Raw genomic sequence first — 12,536 nt, forward strand, 5'->3', positions numbered from 1 at the left:
CATGGGCCGACTTCAGGGGAACTGTGCCGGCATACGCCTATTACACATCTGAGGGAAACCCAGGAAAAACTCCAGACGGCACAGCGCACGCTCCCAGTCTCCAAGCGCACGCGTTACCGCTGCGCCACCGGAGCTGGTGAGAGTACACTCTTAAAAATGAACTTCACCGCATAGCACGCTCCTATCCAACCATTATCTCGAATGATATCGCTATCTGTCCTGATTTGTTGAAAACGGGAGGCGTACGCCTTTTCTGTGACACTTATGCTGTTCATAATTGTCACAGAAAAGGCGTACGCCCCGTGTTTTTAACAAATCAGGGCAGATAACGATATCATTCGATATAATGGTTGGCTAAGAGCGTGCTATGCGGTGAAGTTCATTTCTAAGAGTGTAGGTGCCGACCTGCTGGTCAGATAATCCTCCGCTGGCGTAGATGATGCGCTCTTGTAGCGCGCTTTTTCGGCATCGGCTCATTTGCATACCGAAATTCAGCGGTGGATATTTCGCGGCACGTGCTGCTTTCTGGATTTTAAAAGATTTAAAAGCGGCTTTCAACGACGATTGTCTGTCGTTCTGCTATCTCGTCTTTGCCCAAAATTCCCTAATTAATTAATGAATTCTAGGTAATTAGTCACCTTGTAGTTGTAGTACGTTCTTCGAGAGAATGTCCGTATAACTCCATTGCGAAAACGAAATACGTGCTGCTCCGCATGACTTTTTCTATAATAATTCTGCAAAGGATGAAAATAAACACCACATATACAGGGTGTCCCAGAAAACGTGTCATTGAATTATAATAAAAAAAACTACGCCACCTAGAATGATGCGGTCAACAGCATTTGTTCTTATTAGGTTTTTGCCACCTCCTAATGTGAATGTCATGTACTCCAAGTTTAATTATGTAAATATTTGCGAAGTGAACTCGGAAATTTACCAAGTAAAGGTTACTTTTTTACCCCACCAATATGAAGAGCGTGCCGAATTCACTCAAATTCATGATAATTCACAGTGATATTCACGAGCTATCCCATCGGGAAAAATAGCCTAATACCATGCGTCGGACTGACAAAGATTGCGCTGAAAAATTCATCGTGCGCTATTCTGTGCGACCTCCGTAGAGTATGATGTTCGCCTATTTTTTCCGATGGGATAGCTGCTGAATATCCCTGTAAATAATCATTAATTTGACTAAATTAGTCACGCTCTTCACATTGGTGGGGTAAAAAAGTGACCTTTACTAGGCAAATTTCCGACTTAAGCTCGCAAAAATTTACATAATTAAACTTACGTTACATGACATTCACATGAGGAGGTGGCAAAAACCCAGTAGGAACAAATGCCATTGACCGCATGACTGTAGTTGGTGTAGTTTTTTTATTACAATTCAATGACACGTTTTCTGGGACACCCTGTATGTGCTTTTTCGGATCGTACTGCGTCAGTAATCTTGTCTCGATACCAGATTTCCCCCTCGCCGTTGTTTCCCGTGCTGTGTCCAAGCCTGCACGTCATCTCAATTCCAGGCGTCACATATGGGAGGCGACTCGCCCTCGCAGTTGAGGAGCTCTCCGTGTTCTGAAGAGCTTACAATACGTCTGGGATCTGCGGGCATATTTCGTCAACTTCTCTTCCTGTACTGCTCTATAACTTTCATGGGTCTCGAGATGAATCACCTGTTGCTGGTGCTCCAGGCTTATCCGAGCCTTGACATCTGGTGCCGCCCTCCAGAAGGTTACAATAATATGAGTGTCGAAGAGTGGAAGAACTTGAGCATCCCAGTAACGGAGGACGGAAGCTACAGTCACTGCACAATGTACAACACCACGGAGAATGGTAGCCGGGATGAAGTGGGTTGCAAAGAATGGGACTTCGATACTAGTCACACCATCGTAAGCGAGGTGGGTTTTCCTATGAGTCTATCACTCACTGTAAACTGGAAAACACCCTTATGAGTGTAAATGGCTTGTCCTCTAACTCACACCTCTTTTTACGCCATGTGGTCTGGAACAACTTGTTTAGAGGGTGTATTCTGTGTAAAACACCCTTTGAAAGGGTGCTTTTCCTTGAAACTGCCTTCTTCTGCACCCTTTCTACACCCTTTTAGGAGGGTGTTTAACAATCTTACACCCTCCTAAAAGGGCATTTAAAGGGTGCGAAAAATGCATTTTCAAGGAAAAACGCCCTTTCAAAGGGTGTTTTACACAGAATACACCCTCTAAACAAGTTGTTCCAGATCACATGGCGTAAAAAGAGGTGTGAGTTAGAGGACAAGCCATTTACACCCATAAGGGTGTTTTTCAGTTTACAGTGCTGTATGGCAACTCTCTAGCATGATAGAAGCATCTGGCTTTTCCTTTTTTTTTTTCGTTTTGCAAGTTAGGAATGTTCGTGCCGTGAAAAAAATTAACTGCGCACAGTTCTGATTGATTGCGATGCGTGAGGATGAAGAAAATTCGAGTGCACACAATAGAGGACCCAAACGCTCTTGTGCTCCAAAGTAATAGCATCATTCCCACCGCGTACTCCCACACTCTTAAAAATGAACTTCACCGCATAGCACGCTCCTAGCCAACCATAATCTCGAATCATATCGTTATCTGCCGTGATTTGTTGAAAACGGGAGGCGTACGCCTTTTCTGTGACACTTATGCTGTTCATAATTGTCACAGAAAAGGCGTACGCCTCCCGTTTTCAACAAATCAGAGCAGATAACGATATCATTCGAGATTATGGTTGGCTAGGAGCGTGCTATGCGGTGAAGTTCATTTTTAAGAGTGCACACTCTTAGAAATGAACTTCACCACATAACACGCTCCTAGCCAACCATCATCCCGATTGACAACGTTCTCGCCCCTGATTTGTTGAAAACGGGAGGAGGAGCCTATTTTGTGGCCATTATGCACAAAATAGGCTCCTCCCCCCGTTTTCAACAAATCAGGAGCGAGAACGTTGTCATTCGGGATGATGGTTGGCTAGGAGCGTGCTATGTGGTGAAGTTCATTTTTAAGAGTGCAGAACCCGAACTGCTGTTTGAGTCTTTGATGCTCAACCTATTTTTCTAAAAAGAAAAAGAAAAAAGAAAAAGCGTGGAGCCTCGAAAGCTGGCTTGCGTCGCTCTCGTGACTGCCGACCATCCGAGTGATCGTGTCATGTACAAAGAGCCCGAAACATTTGAAACAATAAGAAAATGTGATTTTTTGTTGTACTATACCATACCAATTATACCATATGATACGGGAGCAGTCTGCAGTAGTGCATGGCATTCTAGACGCCTAACAAGCATGCCCCCCCCCCCCCCCCCGGCAGGCATGCGAAGTAACGGGTGTCAGTGTAGTAATGTGCGTTCAGGACTGCGAACAAGACGCAGGGTAACTCGGGCGAAGATGCATGTGCATGTGCTCGAATCTCAATGTGGGAAAACTAAGAGCAAATGCCGTTGACCGCTTGATTCTAGGTGGCGTAGGGTTTTTATTATAAGTCAGTGACACGTTCACGCTGTATATTATTTGGAACAGTGTTGAAAAAATATTGAAGTCGCAACAAAACATTGCTGTAAGAAATTGCGCAACAAACTTGCTACAGTGTGCCAGCCTTGGAAACAGCTTACTCAGACATTGTTTTTCCATTTGCTTTTGCATAAGAGAGGCTTTCTCGGAGGTAAATAAAACAATTAGTTTATAACGAGAGGACAGAGAGGTAGCAAGCGAGCTGGAGGTATAGATCCATAACTTAAAAACCCGAGACTAGGGGAAAAAAAAACGACAACACAGACAAGGTCTCAAAAGAAGGTTGAGACCTTGTCTGTGTTGTCGTTTTTTGTCCCCTAGTCTCGGGTTTTTAAGTTACGGAACAAGTTTATATTAGGAAGATTTCTTGATTTCGGGTTAGAGCCTCCGCAGCCTCCTTTGTTTCCCCCTGTGTGAGCCGCGTGTCTTCCCATTTCGCCTATTCCCATTTTGCCTAATGCTTCTTACCAGATTATCTCGCCATCCCTTAGCTGGTTCACCGACCTCGAACTGCAGGGGGTCCCATTTGGCCTAATGTATGCGGCAGACAGTACCACTTCGCCTACTAATCCGTGTTACGTAAGAAAGAAGGCGGTCCTCTGGCATGCTGCCAAAAGTCAATTTCGGATCTTCATATAACTTTACATGCAACCTTGTTGGTTTCACTGAAGCATGAGGTCTGTATTTATAATTCATATTACACTAGGGTTTCTTCCCTCATCTGTTGGTTCACAAATATAGACTGTGCAAGAGTGAAAACATAGTTTTTATTTACAGTTTTTTAAATTAAAAGGGCAGCTTTGTTTTCTGCACTTCAAAATTCTTCCAAATTTGCAGCTCTACTCAATATGCATTAGATGTCCCACGGCATCGAGGTACGACATCATGTCCCGTTCGCCATTCTGAATTATTGACTGCTCAATGACATTCTTAAGTAGCATCACAACTTTTTATTAATTCCAACGCCCTACGCCGGCTTTTTCAACTGACCCTAAGTGATTTGGAAGAAATTCACAGCACACCCTGGAGGAGACTAGAATTTGTACGACACCGACCAAATTAAAAAGGAATTCCTGACGGAAAATATTTCCGTGTATAACTCCCACCGTTAGATAATGCGCAGGCCCTCTTCAGAGCACCTTTTTACCGAATAACGCGCACGTTATACACCGGAAAATACGGTAGTTAGGTTGGACGTGGGTTAAGGCGTCTCGCTCGGTGGTGTCGTGCTAACTTGGAGGCGGTGGGTTCGAATCCTAGCCCCGGTTGTGCTGTCTGAGGTTTTCCCTGGGTTTTCCGAAGACTTTCGAGACGAATACCGGCACAGTTCCCCCTGAAGTCTGCCCAAGACGCATATTAACCCCCTATCCCCCCACTCCTTCCCGCTGTGCTCTCTCCATCTGTCCTCATCTGTACGTCGCTCATAGCCACCTCTCATCTCCACATAGCCACATCTCGCTTTTACGAAAGAAAAAAAAAAGAGTTAAATTAAACACGACTATAGTGACACCAGTTTCCAGATTTAACATCGTTCAGGTGACACTGAACATGGCTCGAAGCCTTGTTTCATTCGTCGTGCTGTCCATCAGGATTCAGGAGTCACCATGTAAAATGTTTGTAAAATGTTTTTGTTATATTTGTACATTATATTTACACCTTATATTTGCAAATGTAAAGGGTCTTTGTTTCGGACGACGTAAGGTAGTTGTCCGACGAGCACATTCATTTCTTGCACACGTCACCATCGGGACGGAGCGTGTAAGTAACGCCCACTTGCCGACAGTCCCGTTTTGCCTAATGAGATTGCACGGCAGTCCCGTTTCGCCTAACCGCTGTTATCCCTTCCGCCTTTTTAATTCGATAATCCGGGTTAGGCAAAATGGGAATAGGCGAAATGGGATGTAACCGTGAGCCGGTCTCATTTTGCAGCGAGAGCTGTATATGCGCAGTTAAGCATCGGATAGCGCCTATGCGCCGTGTGAGACATCGCGGCGCGGTGAGTCATGGAAGAAACGCGCCGCGAACGTGGCGTGATGCAACATTGGGTGTCACGTGAGGTGTGGTGATGCAGGTGGTGGGAGTGGAAAGCACAAGGCGCCACACCTTTCGCCAGGATGGCTCCGCCGGGGACGGTTCTTAGTGAGGGTTCTTTTCTTGTGTTCTTGTAGTACGAACTCGTTCAGAAGAGCTCAACGGATTCTTAAACATCTGAACAGGTTCGCGCTGCAATGCACTCGTAGGAGATAATTTCGAAATATTAACATATGATATGTTAAGAACTCTAAAACATAGATAAAGAATCGTGATAAAGTCTGGCCACAATGCGTAGCGACACAGCTGTCGCTGTATTTCACATGCGAGTACCAAAGGTTGCACAGCCACTCGGAATTTTTTATTTGAGTTCTTCTTTTCTTCTTTTTTTTTTTTTTTTCTTGCAGTGGTCTCTCGTATGCGACAGAGCCTGGCTAAGAGTAGCCTCTTTTTCCATCTACATTCTCGGAACCATACTAGGGACTGTCGTCGCCGCTACTATGTCCGATAGGTAAGCCACATTGTGTCGCATACAGCGCAGTGTGGTTACGGCGTTCCATTAAGAGAAGAACACTGTGTTTACCTGGAACGAAACTAGACATTTTGATGCGGGTAATTAGCGGAGATGGGTAGCAATGCATTAACAGCAATGCACTGCAACTCGGTAGTGAGTAATGCCGTGACTAATGACTGTATGTGAAAGTGTGTCAATGGTGTGACTAACGACTAAAGTGAGTAATGTTGATGCATTGTATTTGTCAAGGAGCAATGAGTAATGTAAGGCCATTACCTGTCGGCTGGGTAATGCAGAATATACATAATACTCTCTCATTTATAGCGACTTTGCATAGCCTATTGCGGGCAATGGCGAGAAATAACGCAGGGTTACGTCTACACTCTTAGAAATGAACTTCACCACATAGCACGCTCCTAGCCAACCATCATCCCGAATGACAACGTTCTCGCCCTAGATTTGCTGAAAACGGGAGGAGGAGCCTATTTTGTGCCGTGCATAATGGCACGGCACAAAATAGGCTCCTCCTCCCGTTTTCAACAAATATAAGGCGAGAACGTTGTCATTCGGGATGATGGTTGGCTAGGAGCGTGCTATGTGGTGAAGTTCATTTTTAAGAGTGTACACTCTCAGAAAAAGGGGTGGAGCAGTCACACCTTTTAGGAGGTAATAGTTGTCGCATATGTTGTGCCGAAAAGGTTGCAAAGTGCTACCTGCTACCTACACTCTAAAAACAGAACTTCACCGCATAGCACGCTGTGCTCCAACCATTGCCAAGAATGATATGGTTACCGCATCTGATTCGAAGAGAGAGGTGGGCCTACGCCTTTTTGTGACAATTTTCCTATATGAAAATCGTCAAAAAAAAAAGAGCGTACGCCCACCTCTCTCTTCGAATCAGATGCGGTAACCATATATTATTCGCGGCAATGGTTGGCGCACAGCTTGCTATGCGGTGAAGTTCTGTTTTTAGAGTGTACGAGTGATAGGCTTACCGCTTCTGATTCGGTGAGCGAGGGGGGCTTACGCCCTTTTGTAGCAATTTGGATATGTGATAATTGCTTTTAGCACCCTTTTACACCCTTATGTTACCACGTTTTTCACACCCTTTTTTCTTAGAGTGTATAGTGTGCACTGCTCTGAGAGATTCCTCAGTTCAGCGTAGAAGCACAGAGATGGAGGAAAACGGGTGATTTCACAAATTTCGTAGATATAAAAATTTTGTGAAATGATCGAACTGTTGACAATACTATTACGCGTTCCAATTGTTGACACTGGCTGGTCCCACTGATCTTAGCAGGTTGCTGGCTTTCTGTCGTTTTCCCGCACATAAATCCTGGCTCTTGTGAATTTTCCTCATTATACTTACCCCCCACAAAACCGTCTAATGCAGAATTGGAAGAAAAAAATCAAACCTACGAAGGTTCTGCACTTAATTAATATAATAATTATAATAATAGCTTAATTAATAGTTAACGGATCAGCTATCAGTAACACATTATAGTCGTGTCATATTATATGAAATTTATTTTCAATTGCGCAATTACAGTGCAATCTAAGTTATTTTAACCAGTATCTCGATTACGACAACCTTTGTGGCCAGCTATGAAAATCAAGATGACAACGCAAAAATGCATAACAGATGACGACATTGTGCAAAACGGTGCTTGCAGTGCCGAAGGCTACCTCCGCCATCTGGAGCTGTGTTTATCAAAGCAACAAATATATATCACTGTCATTAGTCGGAGCTAGGCACGATTAACGTTGGCACAATCACGCGTTACCGTAGATAGTGTGCGACTTTTTTTACCTAAATTTGGCTACTTCAGATCGATAAAAAGTGGCAACACTCACTTGAAAAGCCTCACGAAAAACGAGACTACTTTTTTTATTATTATTATTAGAAACCGTGAACCCTATTTAATAGGATTATGTGAATTTTTCGAATACCGAAGCGAACAATTCTGTGACAGAATGGCGTAAATGCAGGCTAGCTGGTGGATAAATTCCATGATATAGGCAAGCCTGAGCGATGGGCAAGACACGTAAACAAACACAAGCACGAAGGCTCCAAACCAGCAAGACGTTTGCTGGTTTTGAGCCTTCGTGTTTGTGTTTGTTTACGTGTCTTGCCCATCGCTCAGGCTTGCCTATCATGGAATAATTCTGTATTCGATTCGAATCGATATTTCTTCCAAACCGATTATCTTCAAAGAGTTCCGCAGCTCAAGTCAGCGCTACTCAATTCCTGATCCGTATGAATATGAAGCAGTGTTGCGCATAGCGCTACCGTATTCTATACCGTTTTCAGTAGCGGAGTAGCGATCCCGCTACATCGTAAATTTGTAACGGAAAAACTATTTGTACTGAAGTACTACAAGTATGGGTAGCGGCGGACTCTTTCTCAGCTACCGCTACCGATATTTTTCATGATATGGAAGTCGCGGAAGATACAGTGAAAAAAAAGAAAAAAGGAAAGCGAGATAACGGCGGATCAGACTTCTTTTATTCCTTTTAGTTGTTAATCAAGCAGACTGATGTGACGATCTTCCTCAGTTCCGCAGATCTCATCATCGTCTAACGTGTGCTGCGTGTCCCTCAATTTAACCACCTCTCATACGCTAAGCGCAATCGAATTATTAGGAATATAATTTGTGTTATTCTGTGCATCTTGTAACTTTTTAGCTCATATACTTGCGAAACACAAACAGGTATGTATAATATGGATGGCTACGAAGCTAGTTTCCGTTACACGATCAGTTTCAAAGCCTGCGTGAGTGTGGTGGTAGCATATATCAGAATGTGTTTCGCAACTTCAGGGCAGATAAACAAGGCGTCGTATCTTTTCAACAGGAGTACGAAAATCTATCGGAAACGCAACGAGATATCGTCATAATCATTGCACTCCAAACGTACCGCCGACTTACGTAAGCGCTTTGTTTGTGCCGCAGGTGAAGCACTTCTGGGAAGATAGAATAACCTTAGCTTACACGGGTTGCCGAACGTGATCTAGTTATTTTTGTGACATCATTTGTGACATTTTTGTGACATCAAACCTACCTTAAACAAACCTACACTAAAACAATAACAACAACGAGCCAGCCTGATCAGTGTAAAACGAAAGTGCAACACCAAATATACTTCAGATTGTCGCAACACACCCACTATTCCTTGTATAGGAACGTTGAGCCTTTCTTGTCTCATCAAGTTGTCCAATTCTTGTGACATTAAATACATTAGGTGCAGTGTAGGCACGCGAGCCACACAAGATGAAGTAATGTTCGTTGAAATGGAGTAATGAAGCAATATTATTCGGTAGCCCGTGCATCAAAACATGGTTATTGGTGCTCTTCGCACACTTGCTTGGTGGCGCTACACATGTGATTAACTTTAAATCAATTGATTGTTCGCGGCGTTATACATATTTAGGGACAAGCTACACGACTTTTTTTCTGTAACTGCTTTATTACTGAGGTTATCTCCCACAGGTAGACTTTTCCTGGGGAACTCATACACACTCTTAGAAATGAACTTCACCGCATAGCACGCTCCTAGCCAACCATCATCCCGCATGATATCGTTATCTGCCCTGATTAGAAAACTGGAGGCGTACGCCTTTCTTGTGACACCTATGCTGTTCATAATCGTCACAAAAAGGCATTTATTAAAGAAGGCGTGGTTAGTTTGCATAATGAAACACAAAAAATTGCCAAGCAAAGGCAGCATTTGTCTTTCTAATTCGGAAGCCCCCCATTGAGAAAACACACTATTATAATCAAAATCACGGTGTTTCTCACAAGATTATGAAAAAAAACATTGGCAGTCGACAATAAATCAGTCGCTGCGCGAAGCATGCTACGTAAGATTTGCGTTTACAGAACTCTTCACTCCGCCTTTATCGAGGGGAAATGGAAAGAGTGACAATTTTATTCTGATCGAGGGCCTTATCGCGCAACCCGTCATTATCAGTGGCTGCCGTGCCGGCTGAAGGCGGACACGTTGATAAGGGCGAAAGGTGTAATCCACTGATCTCTATGTATAAAGGCCGGATCGCGCATAGGAGAGGGGCGCGTGGGAGAGAGGTGCGGCAACCGGCCGCCATGTTGGAGGGCCCACTGACGCCGGCTGCTCCCATAGGAAACAATGGGAAGCGATTTGATTTGGAGTATCTATTGCGCTTTAAACGCTCCTCATTGCTGATTAGCACGCATCTTTCTTAGGAATCAGTGTGCTGATGTATTCCAAACGTGCTTCAGCCGTGTTCCTGTAGTTTTTAATGTTAATTGCCTTCTTTTTCTTCACCGCTGCCTGTATTCCGAATAGGGGGCCGGAAGTGTTGTGCACAGGGAGCATACGCATGAAGGTGAATTCGGTTAATGTCAACCTATAAAATTCATTCTTTTTGCTCAGAAAGGTTCCACACTGTTTGTTATTGTGAGGTACTTCCGTTTTTATATTTTTTGTTTGTTTTCGTTTCTGTTCGGTTTTCGTGTGGTGTTCCGCGGTTTTCGTTCGTTATTGTGTGGTTTGGTGTTGTATCCCAGTAAACCAGAAATATCCCAGGTACGTGCCACAAAGGTCCCACACGTCGCATATGTCCGTTCCGTAATGTCTATGCGACGTTACCTGTGCGTCCACAATGGGACTTCGAAAAGTGTCTTACTTTCTATATCCATGGGACATCTAATAGATGTAAAAAGAAAGGCGCAAGCGCGCGTTATTTTTCGGAGACATTTATGACACGTGACCGTTAGTGGCGTGACGTAAGCAAACGGAGAAAAATTGCAGGTTGACTGCTTTATCTCCCAAGTAATCACATTATAGACGGTAGCTTGAGTTAAAAACACGATATTTGCCTGGATGGGGTGTAAGAAACGTTCGCGGCTATACGCTGACGTCGTTTGCAGACGCTGAAGTTAACTGCAAAGACGTTGTCACCGTTGCAAACGTGATACGCCACGATACACTTGATGAACGTACTCCCAACAATTTATATTTCAGCATATGCTCGCTCTGGTATCTCTTGAAAACCGCGTACGCAGCGGAGGGGTCAAAAAAAGGGAACCTACCTCTCATATGGTGAAAGACGAAAGCTCATTTACTATCGCGCCGTCTGCATTGGTCTTGCAGTATGGTCGAAAGTTGACCCCTCCCTAAGTGGGGTGTGCTGTCAAAAGTAGATGCCTAGTGTGTGCAGCATTCATTTGCTATAGCAATCAATCACTATCAATTTCAAATTGATTCAACACAAGAATAGCATAAACTTTAAAATATCCGTGGAACATCCAAATATTAGATGTCTATGCGACGGTTCTGGGATGTGAAAACAGTAGGAATCTGGCAGTCGCACGGACGTACTTTCTACGTAAACGGGCTCTCTGTGAAGCTCCCATGGATATCCTAACATCCAATTTGCGATATCGTAAGGATGTGCCTGGGATGTATATGACTTGCTGGGATGGTTCTCGTTTGACTTGTTCCGTCATCGTATTATGTTCTACGAATGTCTCTGTGTGTATTGCAGAACACACAACCTCGATCCTTATGCTGAAGGGGATCATTATTTTATTCACCACATCACCATCACCAGCAATGGGGTGGAGTATGGACCCTGGCGATGAAACTCCCCATTCCTCATCTTAAAATAACGTTATTGTCCCGAGTGCTTTGCAGTTGTTCAGCTGTCAGCGTATTTCATTACAGAAATTCGAAGCGCTGTGCACGAAGAGCATGCACATGGATGACTTATCACACACGCTGTAGGAGCGACTGCACATACGAGGTTAACACAGCAGTTTATTTACTTCCACCGTACCTCACAGATTAAAAGAACAGTGGAACAAATTGCCATATTGGCGTATAGGTTCTGCATCCGGTTCTTCGGCACAGCTGAGCGACTGTGGGGGGGGGGGGGGGGGAACCTGCAAGCACAAGCGCATTGTTTATAGAAAATACACGGTCTTGAGATTTGTAGAAGCAGCCACACATACTTTCTTAATACGCAATGGCACCAGCGAAGTAGCAATGCAAACAAGTCCGAGTTGTCAGATGCATGCGATACGAATGAACAGAGTTTTCCTCAAAATAAAGAGCTTACCTGCGAAAAAATATCCCTCTTTCTCTGTCCGTGTGAAGTGTACTCAAAGCTGCAACAAACTGGCATGACATGCCCTTTAGTTTAAAGTAAATCTTAAAAAATACGTGCCGCCCCGCTTGAACTAAATGCAGACGACAGAATGCGTTGGGCCCACCAATATGGCGGCCGGTGACTACGCTGTGGAGCACCCTATGCGAGATCCAGCCTATACTGTAGAGATCAGTGGTGTAATCGTGGCGTGCCTTCTTGTCTTCTCGCACAGGAGGGACGGCATTTGGACGCAGCCAACAGTTCCGGTAACGTAAACTCAGCGTGCACGCTTCGCCCAGCGACTGATTTTCGGCTGTCTTTTTTTTTTTTCTTTCTCGAAATCTTGCGAAAGACC

At 44.2% G+C, this 12,536-nt stretch overlaps 1 protein-coding gene across 3 annotated transcripts in view; it reads left to right on the top strand.

Annotated features, from left to right (window-relative positions):
* LOC135399591 (solute carrier family 22 member 7-like) overlaps nt 1–12,536 on the top strand; it is a 74,582-nt gene that overhangs the window by 7,044 nt on the left and 55,002 nt on the right. For all 3 annotated transcript variants that reach the window (XM_064631318.1, XM_064631317.1, XM_064631319.1), the window contains exons 2-3: nt 1,527–1,901; nt 5,948–6,051. In XM_064631318.1, the coding sequence (XP_064487388.1) occupies nt 1,536–1,901; nt 5,948–6,051 (470 nt within the window). In that variant the 5' untranslated portion in view covers nt 1,527–1,535. The remainder of the gene's footprint in view (nt 1–1,526; nt 1,902–5,947; nt 6,052–12,536) is intronic.

Source organism: Ornithodoros turicata, chromosome 7 (genome assembly GCF_037126465.1).
Source record: "Ornithodoros turicata isolate Travis chromosome 7, ASM3712646v1, whole genome shotgun sequence".
NCBI lineage: Eukaryota > Metazoa > Arthropoda > Arachnida > Ixodida > Argasidae > Ornithodoros > Ornithodoros turicata.